At 39.8% G+C, this 25,750-nt stretch overlaps 2 protein-coding genes across 4 annotated transcripts in view; one reads left to right on the top strand and one right to left on the bottom strand.

Moving 5' to 3' along the window:
* The window catches only part of LOC131457998 (adhesion G-protein coupled receptor G2-like), a 40,951-nt gene extending 35,212 nt beyond the window's left edge, over positions 1-5,739 (top strand). The window contains exons 8-20 of the mRNA XM_058626579.1: positions 312-480; positions 555-720; positions 799-945; positions 1,029-1,154; positions 1,850-1,895; positions 1,994-2,097; positions 2,478-2,599; positions 2,695-2,963; positions 3,056-3,170; positions 3,956-4,034; positions 4,170-4,365; positions 5,253-5,354; positions 5,482-5,739. Coding sequence (XP_058482562.1) covers positions 312-480; positions 555-720; positions 799-945; positions 1,029-1,154; positions 1,850-1,895; positions 1,994-2,097; positions 2,478-2,599; positions 2,695-2,963; positions 3,056-3,170; positions 3,956-4,034; positions 4,170-4,365; positions 5,253-5,354; positions 5,482-5,600 — 1,760 coding nt within the window. The 3' untranslated portion in view covers positions 5,601-5,739. The remainder of the gene's footprint in view (positions 1-311; positions 481-554; positions 721-798; positions 946-1,028; positions 1,155-1,849; positions 1,896-1,993; positions 2,098-2,477; positions 2,600-2,694; positions 2,964-3,055; positions 3,171-3,955; positions 4,035-4,169; positions 4,366-5,252; positions 5,355-5,481) is intronic.
* Positions 5,740-7,514: 1,775 nt separating this feature from the next.
* Positions 7,515-24,085, bottom strand: adad2 (adenosine deaminase domain containing 2). 3 transcript variants are annotated; one of them, XM_058626583.1, is made up of 11 exons: positions 24,021-24,085; positions 16,520-16,685; positions 15,681-15,828; positions 15,146-15,278; positions 14,490-14,618; positions 13,372-13,519; positions 12,850-13,020; positions 11,223-11,437; positions 9,953-10,187; positions 7,937-8,069; positions 7,515-7,797 (listed from the first exon to the last, which is right to left on the bottom strand). In XM_058626583.1, exons 2-11 carry the CDS (start codon positions 16,669-16,671, stop codon positions 7,687-7,689), a joined length of 1,575 nt encoding a protein of 524 aa, XP_058482566.1. In that variant the 5' UTR covers positions 16,672-16,685; positions 24,021-24,085; the 3' UTR covers positions 7,515-7,686. The 3 variants fall into 3 exon arrangements, with proteins under 3 accessions (XP_058482566.1, XP_058482563.1, XP_058482565.1); XM_058626580.1 differs by having other exon boundaries at positions 13,372-13,522; positions 24,021-24,083; XM_058626582.1 differs by lacking the exon at positions 24,021-24,085 and adding an exon at positions 17,667-17,763 and having other exon boundaries at positions 13,372-13,522.
* Between the last annotated feature and the right edge of the window lie 1,665 nt (positions 24,086-25,750).

The raw sequence follows: 25,750 nt of genomic DNA, 5'->3' as shown, positions 1-25,750 counted from the left end.
GGACTGGTGAATTGGCATTCCCTGGGTGAGAAAGAAAGTTAAAGCATTTGTGACTTTTGACTGACACATTGTGTTTAAATATTTTATTTTGTCAGCACTTATATGTAAAGGTTTGCCTTTACATAAGCAATTCATGAGATTTGAGTCCCCTTGTCCTTTTTGCACGACACAAGAAAGAACCTTGTTAAAAAAGGAACTAAGTAACTTTGCTTAGACCAGTACTTTGACTTGTACTTGAGTAAAATCTTATCAAAATAGTGGTACTTTTACTTGAGTAGAATATTTCAGTACTCTTTCCATCTCTGCTGCAGACAATGCACCGGACGTGGTGAAGACAATTGAGTGTTTACTACACAATGAGTCCACCATCGGCTACCAGGCTCTGGTCACAGTTCTCAACAAGCTGGTGGACGTCATTCATGTCAGTGTGGTCACTCCAGACCTGGAGTCTGACAACAACACGATGCCATTTACTAACAGGTAAAACCTGCTCAGCTTTTCCTGTTTTACATCTGTTTACTAATCCCTCCTCTGTCCTGTCAATTGCACAACAGTATTCTAAATATCATGGAGACTGTTGGAGACATGTTGGTCGGATACAATGGTTCCTGCTCTGTGGTTGCACCGGCCATTGCCATCTCAGTGGTGGACATCGTTCCGTCACAATTTGACAATTTGACGTTTGGGGTGTCGTTTCATAGCGGAGACACAATGCCCGAGGTTCGGAAAATGAACATTGACTGACAAAATAGTGAGTCTGTATTTAAAAGAGAGTTAAGAAAGGTTTTCTTCTTGTAGATCTTTATCAACAGGAAACCCTTAAACAATACGGTGGTCACCATATCCCTGCCGTCCATCATCCGTCACAGTTTCCCACAGGTCGGCCCAAACCAGAGTCCACCAAGAATCCAGTTTCAGTTCTATGGAATCCCAACACTCTTCCAGGTACGGTGTGAATGGTTTTCTAAAGTATTCTGGTGGGCTTATTTTTTGCAACGGTAAAGAACTAAATCTCTTACAACCTACAGAGCAACCAAAAGGATCAGATCCTCAACACCTTTGTAGTGTCGGCCAGTGTGACCAATGCCATCTCACCAATCAAGGACCTTGACGAGGAGATCCAAATCATGTTCCATCATCTCACACCCAATACAGTAAAATCAGTGTCTATAATACTACTGGAGGAAAGTGCTTCTTTGGTATCATGACTGGTTGCCTTAAGGCAAGTCATGAGCAGAAATGGGGGCTCATTCCCAGAAAGCAGACGACATGTGTGAATTAGAGCTGAAACTATTAATTGATTGCTAAATTAATCGACAACTATTTTGATAATCGATTAATCAGTTTGAAGCTTCTTTCATGATTAAAACTTCCGATTGTTTAAGCTTCTTAAATGTGACTATTTTCTTCATTTCTTTGCTCTGGATAACAAATAAATCATTAATAGTTAATTATTTTGATTTGCGGACAAAACAAGACATTTGAGAACATCATCATTTCCAGGTTTGACGAACACTGATCAACATTGTTTAAGGTTTTATGATATTTTATGGACCAAACGATTATTCGATTCATCGCGAAAATAATTGACAGATTAATCGATTATGAAAATAATCGTTAGTTGCAGCTCTAGTGTGAATGTGTCTGTGTGGTGTTTTGAGAAGCTGGTGCTTGTTTAGTGAAGAACGGTATGAAGTTTAATGTCATTTCTGTCACAATAACATTGGTATCGAAAATAGAATCGGTGTAGAAGTCCAGATATCGATGGTAATATTCTACGCAGCCACTGGGGGACATAAATCTTTGCTCCTGTAATACTAGTAATGCTTCATTTTAATCTCTGTTAAAGCTCCACAAGGACTTACAGTGCGTGTTCTGGAACTTCAATAAAAGCAGTGGGTTTAAATCACCTTTTTCTCGCACTGGATTTATAAACCGCTCGATAGACTGAGCGGTGTGGGCTTAAGATTTTGTGTGTGTGTTGTCGTTCCAGACGGACACGGAGGTTGGGACAACCACGGCTGCAGAACAAACTACAGCAACTCCAACTACACCACGTGCCTGTGTGACCATCTCACGCACTTTGGAGTTCTCCTGGTAGGAACCACCGTGTGTTTTTATTATTCCAAACCTCTAGTCAGAGCAGTGATACTGGTAGTTCACATAGTTTACCAGCAGATGGCCCTCTGAGCACAGTAAATAAAGTTCTCTGTGATGTCTCTGAAATGCCTTGAGGCCATATTTCTTTAAATGTAGCTCCACTGGAACTGATTAGAGTTTTCAAAGATCACTGTGACAGGTTTTTGCCTTTAAATATTCATACATTTTTTTCTGTGAGAAAATACATCTTTTATGGGCCAATTGTGTTACTAATATGCAACCTGGTGCTAGAAATACAAAGGGAATATGTATAATTACATCCAGATATAAATACAGAATACTCATAACAAATCAATCGTATGTGTGTGTGTGTGTAGGACGTCTCCAGGAATCCGGTGGATCCATATAATGAGCAGATCCTCACCATTATCACCTACATTGGCTGTGGAGTCTCATCACTGTTCCTGGGAATCACTCTCCTCACCTACACAGTTTTTAAGTAAGACTCCGCCTACCAGTCTACTCATTGGCGGCCTCTACCTCTGCACAGGTTATAGTTGAAAACACCTTTTATTATTTACCATGTTATGCCAGGAAGCTCCATCAAGACTACCCCTCTCAGATCCTCATCAACCTCTGCCTGGCCTTGCTTGGCTTAAACCTGGTCTTCCTGGCCAACTCCTGGTTGTCCTCTTGGGAGGTGTATGGCCTTTGTGTCGCTGCAGCGTTCACACTGCACTACTTCCTCCTCGCCGCATTCACCTGGATGGGAATAGAGGCCATTAACATGTACTTTGCTCTTGTCAAAGTCTTCAACATCTACGTGCCTTTGTATATCCTAAAGGTCTGTGCTGTGGGATGGGGTGAGTCGTGTGTTGGGGGGTTTGCTTTAGCTTGAAAGAGGGGGATAACTGTGGTGATTCTTATTTCTGAGGTCGTGACACTCTTCCTCCAGGGCTTCCTCTGATGATCTGCATCACGGTGATCAGCGTGAACATGGACGCTTATGGCAGTCACCTCTATGCAGACGCTCAGCCCGGCTTAAACTTGATAGACAACTCTAGTGACTTGTGAGTTTCAGCTTTATCTCATGTTCACGTGCAAGAAGCTAGAATTACACATTTATGGTGAAATGACAAACCGAATTATGGAAAAAACTCATTTTTAGGTCACGGGCCACATATAATACAAGGAAATTTGATCTCAAGTGAACCGGACCAGTAAAATAATCGCATAATAACCTATAAACTAGGGATGGGAATCAGTATCGGTCAGAATCACTGGATCGTATATCGGACAAATATCCTATATATCACATGCTTCAGCATGCACAGACTGAACAAATGTAAATAAAAATCAGCAAAACCATTTCAGCTGAGTCATGTTTGGGCTGTTTATTTTCTTCTTTCGGTGAGAACAATATTTGTGACACAGACGGAGAATGATGCCTGTGGATACTCGAGTTTGTGATATCGGTATCGGACACAAAAAAAAGCAGTATCGGGACAACTCCAAATGTTTCCCTTGTTTGATGTTTAATGAAGTATCTTTTTTTACAAACCATATTACGAACAACTGGACATTTCTTGAGAAAAATAAGTGCAATTTGGGGCCAGATTGGGCCCTCTGGTGGTCCAGTTCTGGCCCATGCAGCGTATGTTTGACACCCTGGTATAAAACTTTGACTTGCAGGTTTCATAAAGTAAGCATGTTTGTTCTGCATCATGTGTGTAACATTCATCAGTTCTCATTAATATCTGAAAGAAAATAACTTGTAGTCAGATGTCATTGTAAATAATGAAGTGTTACATTTATATATTGCCTAATTTTCTTAATTCAACCCTCGTTTCTGCAGCTGCTGGCTCCAGGACAACGTGGCGTATTACACGTCAGTGGTTGCCTACACTCTGCTGGTTTTGCTCTTCAACATTGTGGTAAAAACACCTGAATTCAAACAATTTAAACACGGGGTTATGTATTTCCACAAATCTCTAAAGGACTGTATTATTTTGCAATAAATTCCCTTATTGTTTCTCTATAATTTAGCCGTCAATTGAATTGTCTTGCAGATATTTGTGACGGTCCTTGTTGAGCTTCGTCGCCTGCGAGTCAACAGTCCGCCCGGAACCCACAGTAAAGTGATGCAGGACCTGAAAGTAGTTGCCAGTCTGACCTTGTTGCTTGGACTAACATGGATTGCTGGCTTCTTTACCTGGGGCGGAGTATTTGTAGTGTACCTATTCTCTGGACTCAACAGCCTGCAAGGTTATTTTATTTTGCACAGACTATTGAAAACAGGGCAATAATGATGATGGTAATAATAATAATAATAATAATACTAGAGAAACAGCTTCATATTTGTGCCTCAGTGACATGTAAGGCTGATTTAAGCTCACCTTTGTCTTCAACTCCATTATCTGTATATTTTGAAATGTCCTTTTAAGCTGTAATTGTAGTGCAGGTAGTCTTCGTGCAGGTCTCCATCTGCGGGAAACACACACTATTATTTCCTCATCAACTTCTAAGACTGCGGCAATCAACTTCCCTTAAAAGTCATGATATAAAGTCTTAACTTCACTTCAATCCATTCACTTCTAATCCACGTTATGGTGCAGCCCCTTTATTTAAATCATTTGTTTCTACTTAAAGTCCTACATTTCTCACTATGAGTTTTCATATGATGTTTTTGGGCAGCTCTTCTGTGGTCGATTATAAATGGAGCAGGAACTGGTCATTATTATGAGGAAAAAGTACAATTTACAACAAAGTTGTCCTGTTACAGTTCCAGGGCCCTGTTTCCATCTTGCATGGGCTCCATTGTGAGTGTTTATTTGTAGGATGGCAAACCCACATAATGCAGTTTTTCCTTATTATCCAACTTCACATTCCCCCTTTTCAAAAGGAGGAAATCAAACAGAGGTCAAATGATGCAATTATTTCACAACAGCTTTTTTTTTCTCACCTTGGCCGAGCTCTGTTATATTACTTTTATGTATTATCTGAGAGTGACGCAACAAAGGCCCTCGAATGCATGCCTCTTGGTGAAAAAGCCTCCTTCAAGGACAAATCGACATTATCTGCAGAGGGAAGAATGGAGGCACCGACCAAAAAACCCAGCATGGCTCATGACCTCTCTTCTTTATTTATTCCAGGTCTTTTCATCTTCCTTTTTCACTGTGTGATGAAGGAAAAAGTCAGGCAACAGTGGAGGATTCACCTTTGCTTTGGTCGCTTTCGACTCAAGGAAAGCTCTGGTACGAAACCCACACAATATGATGCAACTAATGTAACTTTATGAATTAGCTTTAAGATTTCAAGTGCAATATCTGTATGTATTCTTTTCTGATTGTTTGTTTGCTGTTGTTTGGTGTCGCCGTCCAGAGTGGAGCACCTCTGCCACAAGTGGTACTGTGGTTGATCCCAGATTTAATCCTCCAAGAGAGTCAGTACCATCAGGCCACGCGGTGAAGTCGAGTTCCAAAGAAAGCACGTCGGCCTGATCCGACTCCAGCCAGCGAGACTAAATCTAGGTGAGGAGAGCAGCGCGCCATCCTTCCATCACTCATAACCACCTTTGTGTCTGAAAAACAGATTATGACAAAGATGATTCAATTAAAGTTCACTAAAATATAAAAGGCAGTGATGGTTTCAGTTCTAATCTGTAGAGTTCTCCCATTCTTCTTTTGTCATTGTGCTCTTATTTAATTCCTTGATCCTCATCTATTGTAGAACAACGAGGACGGCAGTCTATAAGGTATAATTATATGGTTGAGGTTCAGCCTCCTCCTTGTGAAATAATCAGATTAAGTCAGACATCACAGCGCCTCAGCTGCCAGAGTGAATGTCACTGCATACATTAATGGGACTGCACCACAATTGAATAATTACATGATTGCTTTTTTTTTTTTAATCTACCATTTACTTCCTTCCCAATCTGAAAATGACATTTACAAAAAAAAAAAGATGTGTGAGATTGAATGAAATATCAGTTTCTCACACCTCTAAACTGCTCACAGATATTCAATTACCTTGCAGGCCTTTTTGTGAAGTCCCTGGTTTCTCCCTCTTGCCCAGAACAGCCTCGCAGGTACTGGAGCTCTGCCTTCACAGAGGGAGAAGTCTCCCAACAACATAAGCGGAAGAATCAGAGAACAAAGATAAAACGCACACACGCGTTTACACGTAGATGCACAAATGACATTAAACTGCCACAGAAAACCTGAAAACCACAGCAGGCAGACTGCACAGATACAGTACATGTGATCCACGCAGTGTCGAGATTGAATTTCGGCTTCCATTGTATTTCGCCTTCATTAGATAATTCTACAACATGGCTCTGTTTTTTGTTTTAGCTAAATATTGTAAAAGAGCCTATAATTACAAAGACATGAGTGGTTGAATCAATTCCAAGGAGGAGTTGGTTGCCAAGCAACTGGTGAGTGGAGCCATGGTGACAATGAACTCTCACAGTCTGTATATAAAAAAAAAATAAAAAAAAAATACACAATTTCAAATTTAAGATGATGCAAGTCTCCCTGTATTTCTTCCGCATCGTCTTCCCTAGATTAATTGTGACCAAAACATCTTCATGAGACCGTGTGATAAACATTAATGGTCATTCAGGGCTCCATCTTTTCTGGATTCCACACTAAGAGTTTGAAAACTAGACTCGCATCACTGGCCTCATTGTGGAAATATTGTTTCATTATACAACCACAATTGCACAATGAAATTATGAGGTCAGATGGAGGGAGGGAGGGAGGGTTGATGTGAGCTGCTGTGACTATACACACCGCCACACAACGGACCAACCTGACTGACTGTGTGTGACATTCATATGTGAAGTGGGAGGAAACCGGGGAGCTCGGAGTAAAACCCACGCAAACACGGTGGAGAACATGCAAACTCCCAGAAGTTCTCATTTTAAAATGCTGACACTAAGAGACGTAATAATTAGAGGTTACTTTAGTTTGGTCAATTTTATTAAAAGGTTTTTCTAATATGTGGGAAGAAGCTGAAGCTGGGCACACACATGGGAGAACTCCCTGTACCTCCACTGTTGAAGTTGATCTATAGCACTGTGCAGATTAAACTAATATACTGACATAACATTCGGCTGATAAATGAGGGGCATTTGCTTTTTTTTTTAATTAAAAAAAAGCTCTCCCGATATTTCAGCGTCTTAAATTAAATATTATCGGGTTTCTTTGCTCCAGGTAACAAACTGAATCAAACAAAACAAGACGTTAAAGAAGCAAACAACAAAGCAATTAATCGAGAAAATAATCGACAAGATTAATCGTTATTTGCTCCTTTGGCAGAACAACAGGGTGATAAAACTGCTCTTTTTAAAAAAAAATAATAATTTAAGCAACGTGATTCCACCCACAACTCAAACTGACGACTCAACTGTGTTGCATAACCGTAAGTGTTTATTTGTCTCCACTTACACAAACTGAAAACAATACCAATGTAATAATAAATACTAAAATCTGGAATATTGTTAAAACGGGAAATCAGTAAACAGAACATTAACCAAAAATCTCAACAGGAACTTGAACCCATCTTATCCCATACAAAAAGTGTTTAAGCACTAAAGCAATCCACAAGTTTCTTTGAATTCCAAGGCCCAGCGTGGATGTTCTGAAAATGTTGCTTGACCAGGTCTTTGGCTGCCTGGTAGGAAACGGCTTCCACCTATAAAAGCAACAAATCACTACCAAACATCATGTATAATGTCTGTCTAAAAACTGCACTGGAACCTACTTTAAACACTCTCAAAATGTGTACAACTGAACTACACATTAATAACAATGCTCAATACAAATACACAAACCTTGACTCGGTGGTACGTGGAGAGTTCCAGTAAATAGCTATGTCCACCCAACTCTGCAGTTTGGAGGAAATAACTGTAGAGGGCTCTCTTGCAAAGTCTGCTTGTGAAGCCAGGCCCACTCACAGAGGGAGAGCTGGAAAACAATCACAACAGATAAATGCTGATGGTATTTGCATGCCAAGTCAATTTTTTTTGGAATTATGGAATTAAATTTGTTTCAATATTTTCAGACAACACTTTTCACAAAATGAAATTACACACAAATCACGCAAATAAAATATTGATTTCATCGTTCAAAAATATTGCATTTTATTTGTTTGAAAATAAATTTTTGTTTGCAATGATCAGAATTTGGTTTGCTCCCCGATTTGTTCTTTGCACGTGTTTTTTTGCTTGCGATTCTGAACATGGGCGGGGCTTAGGGAGCTGCCTGCTGATTGGCTGTGTGGCTGAGTGACAGCTCAATGGACCAGATTTTAAAGTAATCATTCCTATCAGATGTTTGTCAGATTATAAACTTTATTTTGTCGGATATCGATGGGGAAAAGTTTCTAGCTTCCAAGCCCCGCCCATGATCAGAATCACTTAAAAAAAAAAAACAAAGAACAAATCAGGGAGCGCAAACACAAACAAAATTCAGATCATTACAAACAAAAAGGCCATTTTCCAACAAATGAAATACAATATTTGTGAATGATTAAATCGATATTTTATTTGTAATTTGTGTGTATTTAGATTTTGTGGTTCCTTTGTATTTGGGCACAGTTTGCTGTGCTGCAGTCTGCGGAGCAACTCATTTAGCGACTTGTCTCCTACGAGTACACGACATTAATACATTTAAAATAATTAAAAAAAGCCCCGACAACCAACAGCCAGATCCAAAGCTGATTATAATTTCATAACAGGCTATTTGTTGAAATCAGTCGTTTTATCCGTGCCCCAGAGTGGCATAACAAGGAGACAAAACTTCACAGACTGCATCATGTTCATGAGCTCTCACAGTGACACGGTGCACAGTCCAAGGGTAGTACGGAGTTTGAATTATGTATAACAGACAGACAATGTTAATTTATTTTTTTGTAATCTGTTGAACTTGTTTCTGAACATGTGACCCTGTAACTGGAGTTTTTTTTTTTCCTCACTTGATGTGAGGGTCTAAGGACAGAGGGTGTCACTTGTTGTGCAGACTGATGTTGGGCTATGTACATAAAACTGACTTTACTTGAACAATGACTTGTGCAGGGTGACTGATAAATTATTTGAGGTCTGTTTACATACCACTCCACTGTCAGCACAACACAAAACCTATATAAACATAATTCAAGAAACATGGGTGCAAGGCTAAGCTTTAGCAAACTATTAATCACTTTAGAGCTAAAATAAGCTGGGACTAATTTGCCTGCTGCTTCTACATCCCTTAATTAAAGTCACCAAATCACCACGATGTGGCACGAGCAGCATCTTGTTTCATTTTAACTTTGCCTTTTTCCCCAAATGGGTGCCATCCTTTCACTTCCTCTTCACCCACCCTATTTCTATTTTTACTTCATTGTTTAGAACACGGTGCAGACCTCAAAGGGACACTTTAACCCACAGTGACGCCTAAAAAGAACAGTTCAAGCTGCAGGACAGTTGGCTGAAATATGCAAAAAAAAACACTGTGGGAGTGCTAAAGCTGGATCTCAAATCTATTTTTAGCTGTAATCTCTGCTCAAGGACAACACAGCCTCCAGTGAGAGGCGCGTCTGTGTTGCACTCTAGTTACTTGACTTCAGCAGACTTCAGAGCGAAGAGATGACAGGAGCCCCAGAGCTCACAGAGGCTGTAACGCAAAAAAAAAAAAATCCCACTACAAGCTCGGCCTGCAGCTCTGCCCAATCCCTGGAAATGGCTAGGAGGAGGAGTGTGAATGAGGTGATCCCCACAGTCAGATTCTGCAGGAGGAGTACGAGTGTCTCACTCGTCCCACAGTTGCTATAAGTCAGTGTGCAGAAAACAGACTCATAGGTATCTTACCCGTCAACAAGGAAACCTGTGCTACTGTCCAGAACTTCAATATCCTTGTCACCAAGACACCAGTTGATGCTGAGGTCATCATTCTGCGAGGAGGATGCGACAGGACCCACGTAGTCGCCACAGTGGAAGATGATGTCTTGTTTCTTGTAGGACGGCAGGAGCATGTCCTCCCATCCATCGCCCAGTCGCTTGTTGGTGAGATCAGACACTTCCTCATTGGAGAGCTTCTTGTCCCCTAAATCAACACAACGATCCGAGGATGTTTGCTTAAATCTTTCAGAAATGTTAAGTGCACAGCCGAGAGACATTAACATGTACAAAATCTGAATTACACCTAAAGCAAAACATCAACAGAAAAAAAAAACAATTTCATTTAACATGGAGCATATCGAAGACGACAGGTTTGCACAAGTGCACGTTGCATTACCGTAATTACGCAACGGTTTGTGTTTTTGTAAAAATTCCACCTGTTTCTGAAAACTGAGAAGTTGCAAGTGAAAGTCAATATGTGGTTATTACGGTAATTTCACAGGAAGTTGGCAAATCAGTGTCTTTGTCACCAGAGAGGAGAGAGTTGGTAAAATGCCTGTACATAATTTCCATTTTTTGGCCTGTTTTTGGACATTGAGAAGGACTCAAATAAATGCTATTTTAAATTTTAAATGTTTTATACTATTCAAATTTAAAATTTAACATGCAAAATCTGGTGTAGAACTACAGTATTTTTTCTAAATAATCCTTTTTGTTTTTCTTCATTTTAAATTGTTAATACACTATTTCAACATGCAATCAATTGTAAATCAATGCCAGATACCGAAAGCTATTTTGAATAAATGGACATTTTCTGGCCCTTTTAAGATTAAAATAAGCAACATAAAGTCCAAACAGACATTTTGAGGCTTAAGTGTTAAAGGGGTAATTAACTAAATTGGGGGTTAATGGACTAGTTTACTTTTTGTTGAGAGAGTCATTCAAAAAGATTAAATGCTATGTAAAGATACCATCTACACACACATTTAGTTTAGCTTAGCTTAGTATAACAACTAGGAATGAACAAACAGCAAGTCTGGCTCTGTCAAAAGGTGGGAAAATCTACCCAATATAACTTCTAAAGCGATTACCATTAATGAGACAGTTATCTGCCAGACTTTTACTTGGCTGCGAGCAGGAAGCTGTTAGTGAGCAGATGTGAAGTCGTATAACTCTTGGCAAGAGAGCAAATAAGAGTGATCTCCAAAAAATGCTGAACAATTGTTTTGAGGCTCCATACCTAGCACCAAGCTGGTGATGTAGAGTGGCTGGATGAAGTGGCTCAGTAACGCACCCTGAACACCGGTGACGATCCAGCGACACAGCTTGTCACTTCCAGAGACGCAGCAGACTTTGGCGCCAAAGTGGCTCGGGTCGAGGTAGGCTACGGGGACCAGCAGGCCCTTGGTGTGATAGTGGAGCTTCATTGCCGTCCAAGTGTTGTTTGCAGAGCACCTAAAGCAGGACATTACAAAAGAAACCGCCATCAAACAGTTGAGTTACAAAATATAATAATGGGTGTTCTGTAAAAATTGGAAAATGAAAAATATAAATTCACTCACATAGTGAATTTCCAGTTATTGTCATTATAAGAAAATGTCCTTAAGGTTAATAATGTCCCTTTTACGGATAACATTAATTATACTGCCCTTATAGCATTTGTGATTAATCAATTATTAAGCCATTACAATATCACTGTCAACTAATTTAACAGGTTTTTTTCATAATTAAAACACACTCCAGGTTTTCAGCTCAGTTTCTTTGCTCCATACAAACTATTTCAGTAATTTTGGTTTGTAGGCAAAACAACTGATTTTGAGGTTTGGGAAACACATTTTTTTCCCCACATATTATGACATTTTATGGACTAAACAATCTAACAGTTAATCAAGAAAACAATTGACAGATAAATCGTTAGTTGCAGCCCCTACTTTAATTTCTATTATCCAAGGGCATTTGACAACACTGAAAAAGTGATTTTTAAAGGCGACATAGACCGGAAGCTCCAAGTAACGCTGCGTTTGTGTGTGTATCTGCGCCATTACCTCGTTTATGAAACCCTAAAGTTTCAGAACAAACAGTTCAGCTACTGCTGAGAAAATAGGGTTTTATTGTTTTCCTGGGCTCTGCGAAGCGGAACGGCACTTCCGTATGTTGATATTGTCATCAGTATACCTCAACACTCCTCTCACCACAGGACAGTGGCTCTCGTTGGCTGGCCAATCACAACACAGTCCACGTTCTGGGGGTGTGATTTTGGTCTGAAACAGCGCGGCTGAGGAGATATTTTGATCGGCTCATTTGCAGCGACTAGGATTTTAACCATGAAGACAAGTTAATATATGTAAGTAGACCTCCATAACTAACATATGTGTGCGATACAAGCATTCGATGTCACCTTTAAATAAAGCACACAAGGGAAATTATGAAGTTTATAATTCTGAATCTCTAAAGTGAGGCACTGTATTAATTCAACTATTAATTCATTTAACTACTGAAATTATATTGAAATGATGTATTTGATGATGCATTTCGACCTCAAGCCTTGGTCAGGGTGTCCAGACTAGGGTTACAGGCTGAACTGTGTCAGGAGTGTGGAGTTTTTCCTCTGATTTGATTTTGACTTATTTTGTTATTAACCTGATGTGAGTCCAAGAAGTGCTCCTACCAAAAGAGTTTTCATATATATTTATCATAGTTGATGCTACACACATGCAACATCATAGAAGTGGTGTTGTACGGGACTTTATACTTTGTGTATTTACATTATATATAAAGCAAACCATTACCAACTGTGACCAAAAAATATCTCAACTTCTTGCAAAGTTTAACAGAAATTGCACACATCATCTTGGTCGACGCTGTACTTGAAATAGAAGTTCTTAGCGGCTCCTTCAGGACACTGATTGGTGTAGAGGTGCAGGCTGATGTTGAGCTTGAGCTGAAGCTGATGGCTGTCTGCACTGCTCTCAAAGATGCACTTCTCCTTGGCCTTTGGATCGACATCAAAGAACAGCATCACCTGTTTGTACAGGAACCTGAGTAGAAAGCAAAAAATCTCAGTGAGAGCAACAGCCACACAGCAAAATCGGCCTACTCTTACAAGTAACAAAAAAAGGGTATGTTTTCCCAACAGAAATTCATCTTTAATACTGAGAAAAACAGAACATTTACTCATCTATTTATCACTAGGTATAATAAATAACAATAATCTAAAAAAAACATACACATTGAACATTTGTAGGCCAGACTATTTAGACATTTTCTTTGCTGAGCTTCAGCTCCTGTAGAGCAAAATAATTAAAGTAAACCTTCAGCATAAATACACATGGACTGTGTAAATATTCTTGAGTTTTCAATTACATGCTCATTCATCCAGGAGTTTGTACCTCAGCAGAGCCCGCCTCGCGATGATGATGGCGTGGCAGTCGTGGACCATCGTCCCATTGAAGCAAAGCCACCTGCTGCAGCTTGAGCGTCCGGCTCCCAGTGCCACCACCTTGTAGTGATTGCATGCACGACTTGCTGTATCCAACACTTCTGTGGAGGAAATTAAACTAGTTTTCATTCAAATGTATCATCTTTCCAGTGCTAGAGACAAGACTTGGACAAGACACATGAGGGGGCATTGAACTGGGGTGAGAGAGGTGAGCGACAGTAATAAGAAATAATACATTTTAAAAGAAATGGTTAGAATGTCAAAGGACTATAATAACACACTGTGCTAATCAGTCTCAATTCAAACCAAAATGGGGACAAAGGACTCACAGGGTCTCCATCAATCATGCAGGTTTTCATGAATAAAAGAAAAAACAACTGCAGCTCAAGATGGGAAAAAAATATTCTTGGATATTTTTTCATGCTTAGAAACATTGATGTCCTAAACTAGAATTGAAAATGAGCATGTCCAAATATTTAATAAGCTGTAATAATGACCTGTCATTAGTCAATCACAGGTCTTGTGCATGAATTTCTAGAAACTTCAAGTAGAAGATTCTTTGTTCTTCTTTGCAGACATAGTTAGACATGGGGAAAATGGTTCTTAGACGCATCACATTTCTCTCCAGCACTGCAGAAAAGAACTCTGTAATTAGAACTTAAAAAACAAACAAACCCAACCATCTGTATCTGTTTGCCTCGTGCTCACTCACTCACGCCAATGTTGAATAGCAGTCTCAGAATTAAATACACATTCATTCAAACATTTATAAAACGACACAGAACTAGCAGAGCAGTAAATATTAATATTATGATTATTTCTTCACCAAAATCAGCTGGTGGACTGAATAATGTTAAATATAAAGAATAATTTTCCATCAAAATGAGCTGAGAAGACACAGCTGATCAGCATTTCTCTACAGTGTTTCAGCAGAAGAACTTGGCTCTACTGTCATATGTATCCCAGCCAATCATGTTGTTGTTCTCAATATGCAGTGTTTCTATAGATGCATGCAACTTGTTTTCAGTAAATAAAACCATTTTATAAAAAGGTATAAAGGGAGCTTACCTGTTACTAAGACAAATGCTGCCATGTGGCTCTTGCAGCCTTGGAATTCAGGAAACATCTTCAGAAGGCTGTCAAACTTCTCACTACTTATCGCTGCCATGTGTTTCTTGTGCCACTCACTTCGCCACTCTGCAAGAAAGACAGACTAACATGTCTGCTAGCAATGCAGAATTTATTCTGCCTCTGAGTAAGCAGAATAGAGAAGAACTTTGACAAAGACGATCCTGAAATGGGACTAGTCCGGATGCCAGTGTTTGACTAAGGCTTTTAGATGGGAGGGACAGAGTAGCCTTGGAGAGTTGACCTTGGATACAAGTTACAAGAAAAAATAAATAAAGCAATCGTCATTGATCAAGCTTTATGGCATATCTTAAACTTCCAGGTACCTGGCCAATCACAGGACAGTGGGAAAGCTCTCGTTGGCTGGCCAATCACAACACAGTCCACGTTCTGGGGGTATGGTTTTGGTCTGAAACAGCGCGGCTGACGAGAGCGTCAGTGAGGAGATATTTTGATCGGCTCGTTTGCAGCGACTAGTAGGTTTTTAACCACGAAAACAAGTTAATATATGTAAGTAGACCTCCATAACTAACATATATGTGTGATACAAGCATTCTATGTCGCCTTTAATCCCTAAGTGCGAGGTACTACTGCACCTTCAGGCCTTGCACTCTTGTCTTGATTGTTGACGTGCTCGTCCAGGAGGAGCTCTTCTTCCAAGATGATGCTTTCAGGGCAGGACATACTGGGGATCGAGAGGACGGCTGCTCCCTCAATTGACTCTTCGTCCTTAAACACCAAACAAAACAAAACAACAACAAAAAGGGTTACAGGTGATTGCAGTTCCCCCCCACTTCCCCTTCCCCCTCAACTTGTCTGGATAATGATATCAAATACTGCTTCAATTATCACAGATGTTGAGATTTCACTTTCATGTTGCATTTGTTGGATGGCTTAATATCATTCATTGATTTGTTTCATAGCTTTTCAGCTCGTCTATGAAGGATCGTTTCCATGTAAAGCATTGAAATATACACATGATAATGTACACATAATACTTTCGACAGTTTTGTGACAGTCACAACATTACATTTGATGTGAAATTTATTTTGTGAAACAACACCCTAAAGTGGTTGTGCAACAGCACCTAAATTCTGGGAAATTCTGACATAGTTCTTTGCAATTATTTACCTCATCTCCCAACAGGATGTCGCCAGGGTCAGGTTCATCCTCATTTATATCCAGGTTGAAAACCCTCTGCCTTCTGGTTCCGTCACGTTCCTCCAATGGTGAAGCCTCTTTTCCTTTGACATCGTCTCTGGAGGCATGTATATCTTTCCTGGATAAACAGTGACCACTGGAAAATGAGTGGCTACGAAAAGACTGGATTTACCTGCAAATTTTATCTGCAAATAGCAAAGATGACAATTGAATGTCAATTGAATGTCAAATGTCCAAATGACAAATGACCCACCACCAATTTAAATCAAACAATTCTGAACGCGTTTGTTGTAAAACAAAAATTTAGATGACGGGAAGTGTGGATATTGGGATGAGAAGCGAGTATTGGGTTTTACGGTGAGACTCAAGAGCAAGGCATCCTTTGGAAGCTCAACAGTGACTATTTAATCATCAAGTACACGAAGCATGTCACAACCAAATGAGCCAGAGGGTTGTCCACTGTCCTGAAACCACTGGTGCACTCATTAATGAGTTTCAGTAACTGACAGTGTGTGGACATACTGCCCAGCAGGTTCCTCGTCTGCCCGCTCTGAAACCTCAGTAACAAGCTTCTATGACACAATAAAAGACAAGTTGCTGTTGTTAAAAAGAACCAGTTACTGCCTGCTTATATTGACCTGAGCTTTATGATACACACAATGTTTTCTCTAAAGTGAAGCAGATGATATTTAAGCCTGTACCAAATTATTATAAAAGGGAAGTGACAGTCCATTTGAAATGTTTGGTAAAAAAACTACAATGTCAACACTATAATATGCATGAAATGCATATGAAACCTTTTACATCACCTCTGGCCAGAAGCACCGTTGTAAAATGGTTCATCATCCATCATGTAGAATTGAGGACGGCAAAGGTTCAAGCCTGATTCAAAGCCTGGCACAAGTTGAAACCTGTTAACGCCTCTTCTCGGACTGTGTTCAAGTATGTCCTGATCCTCCATCGCTTTCAAGCAAACTGCAGAAAAATTAAATAATATTAGCAATGCAATGCTACCATTAATAAAAAAATGTCTCCATTTACAAAAGTCCAATATCTCTTTTTAATGAAGAGTTGCTTCAATTCCAGGGACATAATTCCCAATAGACTATGATTATAATTTAAAGGTGACACTAAATATCTTCAAGACAAAATTAAAAGCTGTTTACGAATTGTGAAAATGCTGTAAAAGTAAGCATATTCAGTACTTTTACACTTACGTATACATAATCAAATAACATGGGTTCTTGCTACTTTATTTGTAAACAGAATGAGCCATCAAATCTGTGATACAAGTCGGAAATGTATATTTTATGAATTTAGTTATAAAACTTACATTGCACTGAGAATGTTATTCACTCTGCAGGTTCCACTCACAGCCATGAGCCATTATTAATTATTTAATTACTTAAACCTGTGTCGAAATCTGCAAGAGACCACCATACAGTTTCAACAACACTATTCCTGCTTGCTTATGTTCTGCCATTGTCAATATAATTTTAATAATGATAAATGTATATGTACTTTGAACGTGTCTGTTTGTTTTTTTTGACAAAAATCAGCAGTAATATTAAACATTAATTGTAGAGAACTGGGCCTAGCTGTTTCCTGCTAGCCCTTAATTAATAATTTTAAGCTACTGTAGGCTAATCAATTAACTGTAGTACTGCCTCAATAGCATTCCATGTCAAACATTATGCATATGTTAACAATAAATTATTATCCGCTTTAATTTTCACCACGAAACAAGCAAAGTTAAAAAAAAGCGAGTTTTCCTAATATTCCACTGTTTAGCAGGTGATTATTTTAGCTACCATGTTAGCTTGTTTTCTGCTTACACGTTAAAGCGTTTTTTTCCTGCAAGAACAACATGACTGGACAGGATGTGGTTAATTCTTTAACGCCGACTTTCAGGTGAAACGATTGTTGTATAACTGACACGTATTTTAAGAAGTTTACCTGTAGGTGAACTGTTTGTTTTAACTGTCCACACGACACGCGCGGTCAAGTTGTCCCGTCGTTCACCTTTGTGTAAATTTAATGAAGCGAGGTCGACAACATCCGGTTTTCAAAATAAAACCGGATAGTGCAAACATTAGGAATTAAAATGAAAAAGTTTGTAATCACACACACAAAACTAGTGTCTCTTCACTGGAAATCCATCAGATTTCCTATCTCAATTTAAAAAAAAAGAATTATAGCAGTTGGAAAAACAAAATCAATTCTGAAAATTAAATTATGGATTTGTTTAATTTAGGAGAACTGACTGTAAACGTTATGAGTAATTGTTACTGTATGTATTTAGAGAAAGATCATCAATCATCTGTAATTTCTAAGCCTCTGTAGCTAGTCATGTGAGTTATATATATTCCTCAATATCATGTCACTCACCGACAAACCAATGGCAATTTGTATTAATACTTTTATGCCATTATGCATACTATTATTTTATTATTAGAATGAAAATCAAAGCACTGTCAGTTCCTATTAAGTAGCTACAGATAAGACTAGGCTGTTACCACCATTAGTATGGTCTAAGACAGGAGTCTCAAACTCAAATGACCTGTGGGCCACTAACAGTCAAGTAAAAAAAAAAAGCCCAACTTTTTTGGGAAAAGCAAACTGGTGGACGTTATGAGCTCAAAATGACATATCAATATGCTGTATTAATTCCTTTTTTTATATGTACCCTTGCCTCGTGTGAGCTTTTCTGTCTTTTATCCATTATTCTGTACAGCACTTTGATCCACTGTGTTGTTTTGTGCTTTACAAATAAAGTTGGATTGGATTGGATAATTTCAAAATATAAGTCCTTGTTTTAATATGCAACAATAAAAAAAACATATTTATGATGCAAAATGAATCTATTAATTTCAAAATAAAAACATATAGAAATGACTCGTTACAACTTGATATTGTTTGGAGGGCCACATGAAATCGATTGGAGGGCCAAATGTGGCCCCTGGGCCGCCAGTTTGAGACCCCTGATATCATTATGCGTTAAAATGAATAGATAAATCCTTTTGACCATATAATACGTCCAGCCATTTTGATGCGTTGTCATAGGACGGATGTAAAGGGGTGGTAAATATCATAATAACGATAGAATCAGATCCCTGTGGACGCTGTGGTGTCTTTCTTGACGTCACCATTTTTGTTGGAATTGAGATTGAATCTGGGAAATGAGAGGGGGAATGAAAAGAGCAGATCTGCCAGTCATATTTTATGTATCCGAGCAGTAAATAAGCAAATAGGTACAGAGTGGTTTATGAAGAATTCTATGAATTTAGAATTGTTTTTGCTTTGTGCACACACACACACACACACACACACACACACAGAAAGAACAGAGATCCCCTGATCATTGCAAAGCTAACACTGAACTCCATTTCGCTTCGTTCACCTTCAAAAGAAAAAGGCCTCAGATCTGTTTCTCCTGAACCTAATTAAGCCGGCTGTCTCATGAGCGCCTGTGTGTGCACAAAGTGTCTGTGTCTCACATGTGAGAAATGTTGTCTCGTGAAATATGAAGTCACTCACACCCTCAACAGAGGCTGCTGCGGCGCGATGGAAACTATCCCAGGTGTCGTCTTCGTTTTAAATATCACCTCTTCCCTCCCCCGGGCTCCCTCCTCTTTGTCTTTTCCTCCCTATAAAGCATCTGTGTTTCTCTCTCTCTCTCGCTTTCCTCCCGTTTGTTTGCTTTCACAACCACATACTCGCTTAAAGATGTCTCTGTTTATTTTTATTTCTTTTTTTTTATTTAAGGACAATAATGAAACACACCGACCCACAACTCAATCCAGTATGTTATTTTCCCTCTCCTCAGGGAAACCGTTAGGTAAATACATTGTGACAGCCTTTGTGTTGGAATGTGGACAAGAAAAACTGTGAAGTATTGAGCTTGTTGTTTTTTAAACATATGTCACTGTGTGCATGTGTGTGTGTGTGTGTGTGAGAGTGTGACAGTGTTGGTGGGCTTGATGTGTGAAAAGAAAACATCTATGCACTGTCATGGATGACACTGGTGAATCAATTTATGTTAATTATTGCTGGGAATAGAGAACATTTCCCCTCACAATTCATCATCCCAGTCCTTTTTTTTGGCATCCATCAGTAATGTGTGTTGTCTATTGTGTACATTGTGTGTGTGCCTGATGCTACACAACAATTAATATTGATCATTTAGCAACACATGCTTTAGATGACTCAATAACTCTTTCCTCTGATAGGAGTTATAGTAATGGACACATACAGTATCACCTATCTCTTGCCATTTCGCACATTAAGTTTCTTTTGCACGTCTACTTGAGTTTGCACAGTTTGCACACAGCTATACTCATAATTGTCATGTTTCATAATTCACTGTTTTATACTATAACAGACGTCTCTTTCTATTGCATTTCCAGTTATGCTGCCCTTATTGTTTAACTATTGATCTGTTTTCACAATTTATCTAAGATGAGATAAGATGCTGGCATTGTCACAACAGCAAAGACAGCAAAGATAAAGATAATAAATAATAAACATGCATTTCCAAGCACGTACACTACAATAAGGCTACAGAAAAGTTAAAAAAGAATGTACATTATAGAGTATAGTTTCCTGAATATATACAGTATGTCTATGTGCTTGATATTTACAGTAAAAACAGAGATTGAACATGGGATATTATATATGTATATTGCACTTAAAAACGTGTAAAATCTATCAGCAGTAGTTAGTAATTCAAACTGTTCTGATGGATCATTTATGAGTACACAGAACTGTGTTTAAAAGTTTCCAAACAAATCATGATAAAAAGGTTTTTCTTTATGACTTTTATTGTGTAGGACATTTCTAGATCCTTCTCTCTGCTGCGTCAGATTCGTTCTCCCTGTTTGATTCTGCTGAGCTTTTATGTTGCAAAAGTGACATCAGTGTGAGTGATTGTCCGCCCCACCCAAAAAAAAAAAATATAATAATAATAAGACTTTGACACACATGCACAGCATTTTCACATAAATATTACCACTCATCCACTGTTAGAGTGTGTGTGTGTGTGAGAGAGAGAGACTCGCGCTGGTGAATAAAATATGAAATTTTGAATTCGGGGGAAACTCATTTCCAACTGGGTCACTAACTCCATGCACAACTGAACACATTTAATTGGCCATTCATATATTTTCTTTAACTAATTTGACAGGCCTTTCCCCAGGCTCACCACTAGAGGGTAAAAAAAAATAAATCCTTTGTTCACTCAGTCTCTTGGTTTATTTCTGATACTCACTCACAACAGAGAGGAGGAGGAGGAGGAGGAGGAGGAGAGAGAGAGGGATGGAGAATGAAACTTCACTTCTTTTCCTTGACTATTGTATTTGAAAGATCAGTTTGGAGAGCAGTTATGGAACGTTGTTCTTTTATAAAATATGAGAAGACAGCAGGATTCATCAAAAATACACAATACACTCCACTATAGTATGTATTTATTCCCGACCTAAATGTGTCAATAAGCATGGGTTTAATGTGTTTGTGTGAATATCATCAATAAAGGTGGATTGCAACACAAACAACACAACCTGTGTTGCCTTTAAAGGTCCAGTGTGTAACATTTCAACACACCCATATAAGTATATGTAACACGGTGTACATGTGAATAAAGTTTTTCCGTCTCCTGTGGGTTCTTTCGCCAGACACACTCACTTTGGTAGGAATGCGTCCAGTTCCCCTGCGTCCAGAATTGTAACACCCCCTGCTGGCTAAGTGTGATACTACAGGGCCCTGACGCGCGAGTATACAAAGGTCTGCGGCGGCCAAAACCCGATTGTGCTGTGACTTCAGGGTGTACATAACATCGAGAGCATTGTATCATAGAAAGAGGGAGAGAGAGAGAGAGATGGCAGCTAAATCTAATCTAGGAGGAAGGACACAAGTGTCAGAGCAAACCTGATTATGCACTATTTCATTGTCCCACCCTTGCAGCCTTTTTTCCCTCAGCAGAGAGGTTGGGACTTTATAAGGAGCTGTGAGCAGTGAAAGTCCAAACACAGTCCGGCAGCACAGCACCTCGTCTTTCTTCCTCTGTTTCTCCTCTGCACAGCCTCTCCTTGACTCTCTTCTGTAGCTGCTGCCGCCTCATGCATCTTTAAAAGATGAGAGGGCAGCCTCACATCCTCACATCCTCACATCCTCATGCCACATATGATGAGGCGAGACGGATGAAGGTGAAACACCATGCATCGGATACCTGAACCCACATATGTTAATATATAATATAATATAATATAAATACACTGTATTAAAACGAATGGATCATCCATTCTCTCTCTTCCCCCCTGTGTGACGTGGGAATCACGACATAGGATTTTTTTACGCCGCACTCGGTGAATCTCATCAGGATAATCATTGGCACCGAGGCATCTGAGGCACGAGCATCTGCCTCTCCTTCTGTTGACCTCCCCCTACCTCTCCTCTCTTCTACTCTCCTCTCCTCTCCCATCCTCCAGCTTCACCTCGTCTCCTTATATTCCTGAACAGTTTCTTTGTTATCTGCTCCATCTTGTTTAGCTTCACTTCCCAGTCTTTTTTTTTGCAAATTGCAGGGTAAACATCACTCTGCACACATTTCCTACAAAGGGGGGCGGGAGAAGAATTGGTGCAAGTGAGGGAATCAAGCAGAGATTAAAGGAGACTGGAGGGCGGGAGGAAACAGCTGAAGATGTGCAGACGGTCAAAGAAGGAGTAAACTATAGATAGATCTCATCTGTGCATTAGCAGAACGTCCGGCTGTCGTCTCACGTTACATACGGAATATTCAGTGGCTGCTGAAATGTTGCGTCTCAAAAAAAGAGATTATTCTAAATTATAGGAAGCGAGCTTTGTATGTAGGGCTTCATACGTCCTATGATATCATCATTATTGTCGTTGAACACTCCTAGAACTGTGACATTTTCCCAGAGCACACGGCGAACAGATGCTGACCTTTTGTTATCACGTTTTAAGATGATAGATGTGTCCGTCTGTGTAAGTAGGAGCGACATATTAACAGGGCGGCAGAGATGCTGTCAGGAGTCGGATTAACACTGACCAGGAGGAGGAGGAGGTGCCTCCCCTTTATTAAACCACGCACGCTGCTTGTGTTTGCGTGAAATGAAGAAAAAAACCGTCACAAAGGTGGAGCTGTGTACACACACCTGAAGAAAACACATAAAACGACAAGTGCTCGGTCAATCGAGTGGATCACTTAGACCGATTATTCAAAAGTGTACAGGAAATGAGAACATACACTTGATTCATGACATCAGTGAACGTTTCCTGAAGAGTTAAGTGTCTCAACTGCTGGTGTCAGGTCTTTCCTTCAATAGCACATGATGTCAATTCTGTAAATATTGTAAACAGACGAGTGAATGGACACGTCACAAAAAGGCCAAATTGCGATTTTATTTTTACCACTCCTAATACTATGCTAATTCTAATTTCGTCGTATTTTTACATATATTATATCGTGTGTCGATAAAAACAATCGTTTTACTCAATTAACGACTAATGAATTGCGTAAAACTTGACTAAAAGTCAAAATATATATATATTTTTTTACTGGTATTTAAGCAAGTTAGGGTGGGGTTAAAAATCACAAATATACATGAATTCATAAGAGCAAAATGTGTTGTTTTGTTTGTGGACGACCAGCTGCAGGATGGATTGGCATGACATTTCATTCAGACATTCATAGTCACTGCAATATGACTCCTAACATCTCAGGTGAACCCCTGACCTTTCAGCTCGCAGTAGCACGACCTGGATCACCTCAACATCAGCTGACGTTTACGTCCAAAAACCAAGCCACATATATCTCAGGCCTGTTCTGAAGAACCGCAGTCTTCACGTGTGTCCTTGTTGCACCCGCAGCTCTCTCCGGCACCTGTGCTATGAATAGATTAATAAAAAATGGTATGTGCTGTCATTTTGCCTCTCTTTTTGATGGCGATGTGCTCGGTGACTGAATGGTAGATTTAGCTCCTACAGGATGAATTAACATGAACTGAGGAGTTTAATTCGTCACATGCGTCACTACACACTCATATAACCCACAGTGGAATGTAACCCTGAGTCGCTCTAAGACCGTAAACACACAAGAGAACAGACATTTGCTTATTCTTATATCAATAAAAATCCATTAGGCATGGTTTGTCCACTTCAACAAGACATTTAACCCTTTAACACCGGGCGTGTCTTTGCATTACCTTAATTATGCAAAAAATTCCACCAGTTTCTGAAAGCTGAAGAAGTTGCACGTCAAAGCCAACGCGTGGTTATTACGGTAATTTCACTCACGTTGTTGCAGGAAGCCGGCGAATCAGCGTCTTTGTGGCCAGAGAGGAGGGAGTCGTACAGAAGTTTACATTTTTTTGGCCTGTTTTTGGACATGGAGACAAAGAACAAACAAATGTTGTTTTAAATAAGTGTTATACTGTTCACATTTAACACGCAGCATGTGGTGTTCATGTACAACTACACTTTAAAATTGTTTATACACTTCTTTCAACATACAGTACATTGTAAATAACTGCCAGATATTGAAAGTTATTCTGGAAAACTGGGCGTGACAGGACATTTTCTGGTCCTTTTAGGGTTAAAATAAGCAAAAAAAAAATCCAGACGGACATTTTAAGGCGTTAAAGATGTTATCATGAATGAGGGATGGGATCTGTGAGACATGTGAGACACGGCAGACACAACCAAACATCTAATTATACGCCTATACAATGAATCGAGTGCAATGAAACATTACAGAATAAGGGGAATATTTTTCACACGTGTGCAGAACGGATTCAAATTACACAGTGGGTGGAACGTGTGGGGGTTTGGGTGGGTAGCTCGCACGATGCATATGCAGAATGCAAGGATGCTTATTGTGTGGCACACTTACAGTATAGAGGGCTTTCAAGGGCACGCCCTGCAGTGCACGCTGTCCGGAATACGGCTTTAATCCAGGTGCTCGCGAGTCAGAGAGTAAAGCAAAACTGCAGCAGTGGCTGATGAAGGGAAGGTATTTGTATGATGCATGTGATGGAAGAGAGCGAAAGAGGGAGAGAGGGAGAGAGAGAGGGGGCATCTATAAGATATCGGCCCTGGCTCAGTCATATATTAATTAAACATCAATGGCCGGTGGGATGTCAATCACAAAGCACTGAAACCCACTGGCAGATGAATTCTAGGCAAAATTCCCTGCGTCGGACTGAGACTCGGCTTCCAAAAATAGGGCTGCATTGATTAAACATGAACACATGTGTAATTCTTTGATGAGTTTGTGTGTGTGTGTGTGTGTGTGTGCGCGCGCACTGGGTCTTTCCCCAGAGCGGTTCAGTTCTGTTCCTCACCAAGGTGACGCTGGTTACCATGGCAGCAACATCAGCTCTGATTCTCCCTCTCCTTCCTGTTCCTCTCTTCCTCTCTTCTTCTTCTTACCCCAGTCTGGAAACAGGCCACCAGCAATCGCCGACATGGCACAGTTGTTCCTCTGCCAGGACTTTGTAATCTGTGGCAGAGAGATTGAAATTATGGAAATGTCACATCATCAGCAGCAAGCGTTATCCAACAACTAGCGTATTCCGTCATTGATTGTCATCGCCGTCAATCGTCCATTTCTCTTCTTTCCATTTAGTTTGAACAATGAATGGACGGAGGCCACAGTATACGTCAGAATGATGAAGACAAAAAGACGGGAGCAGTGATTTCCATTCCCTGTACAAATCAATAGACTGAGATCTAACGTTATGGGAATATGTGTGTGTGTGTGTGTGTGTGTGTGTATGTGCGTGTCTTTATAAAGACAGAATGTGGACATGTCTCTGTGTGTGCACACTTGCCTAAAACAGAGAGCTGGAGGGTAATCAATACCGACTCTAAATGATGGCTATAATGGGACAGTGCCTGTGTGGGACAGTGCTGCACTAATGTGGATGGAGATTAAAGTGTGTGTGTGTGTGTAGAGTGGAGTGGATGCAGCGCTGGTATTTGATCCTGTGCGAGTGTGACCTCCACTGCAGTGAGAACAGAGAGGG

Source organism: Solea solea, chromosome 4, assembly GCF_958295425.1.
Source record: "Solea solea chromosome 4, fSolSol10.1, whole genome shotgun sequence".
Classification (NCBI taxonomy): domain Eukaryota; kingdom Metazoa; phylum Chordata; class Actinopteri; order Pleuronectiformes; family Soleidae; genus Solea; species Solea solea.
This window is presented reverse-complemented; position numbering and strand designations above follow the sequence as displayed.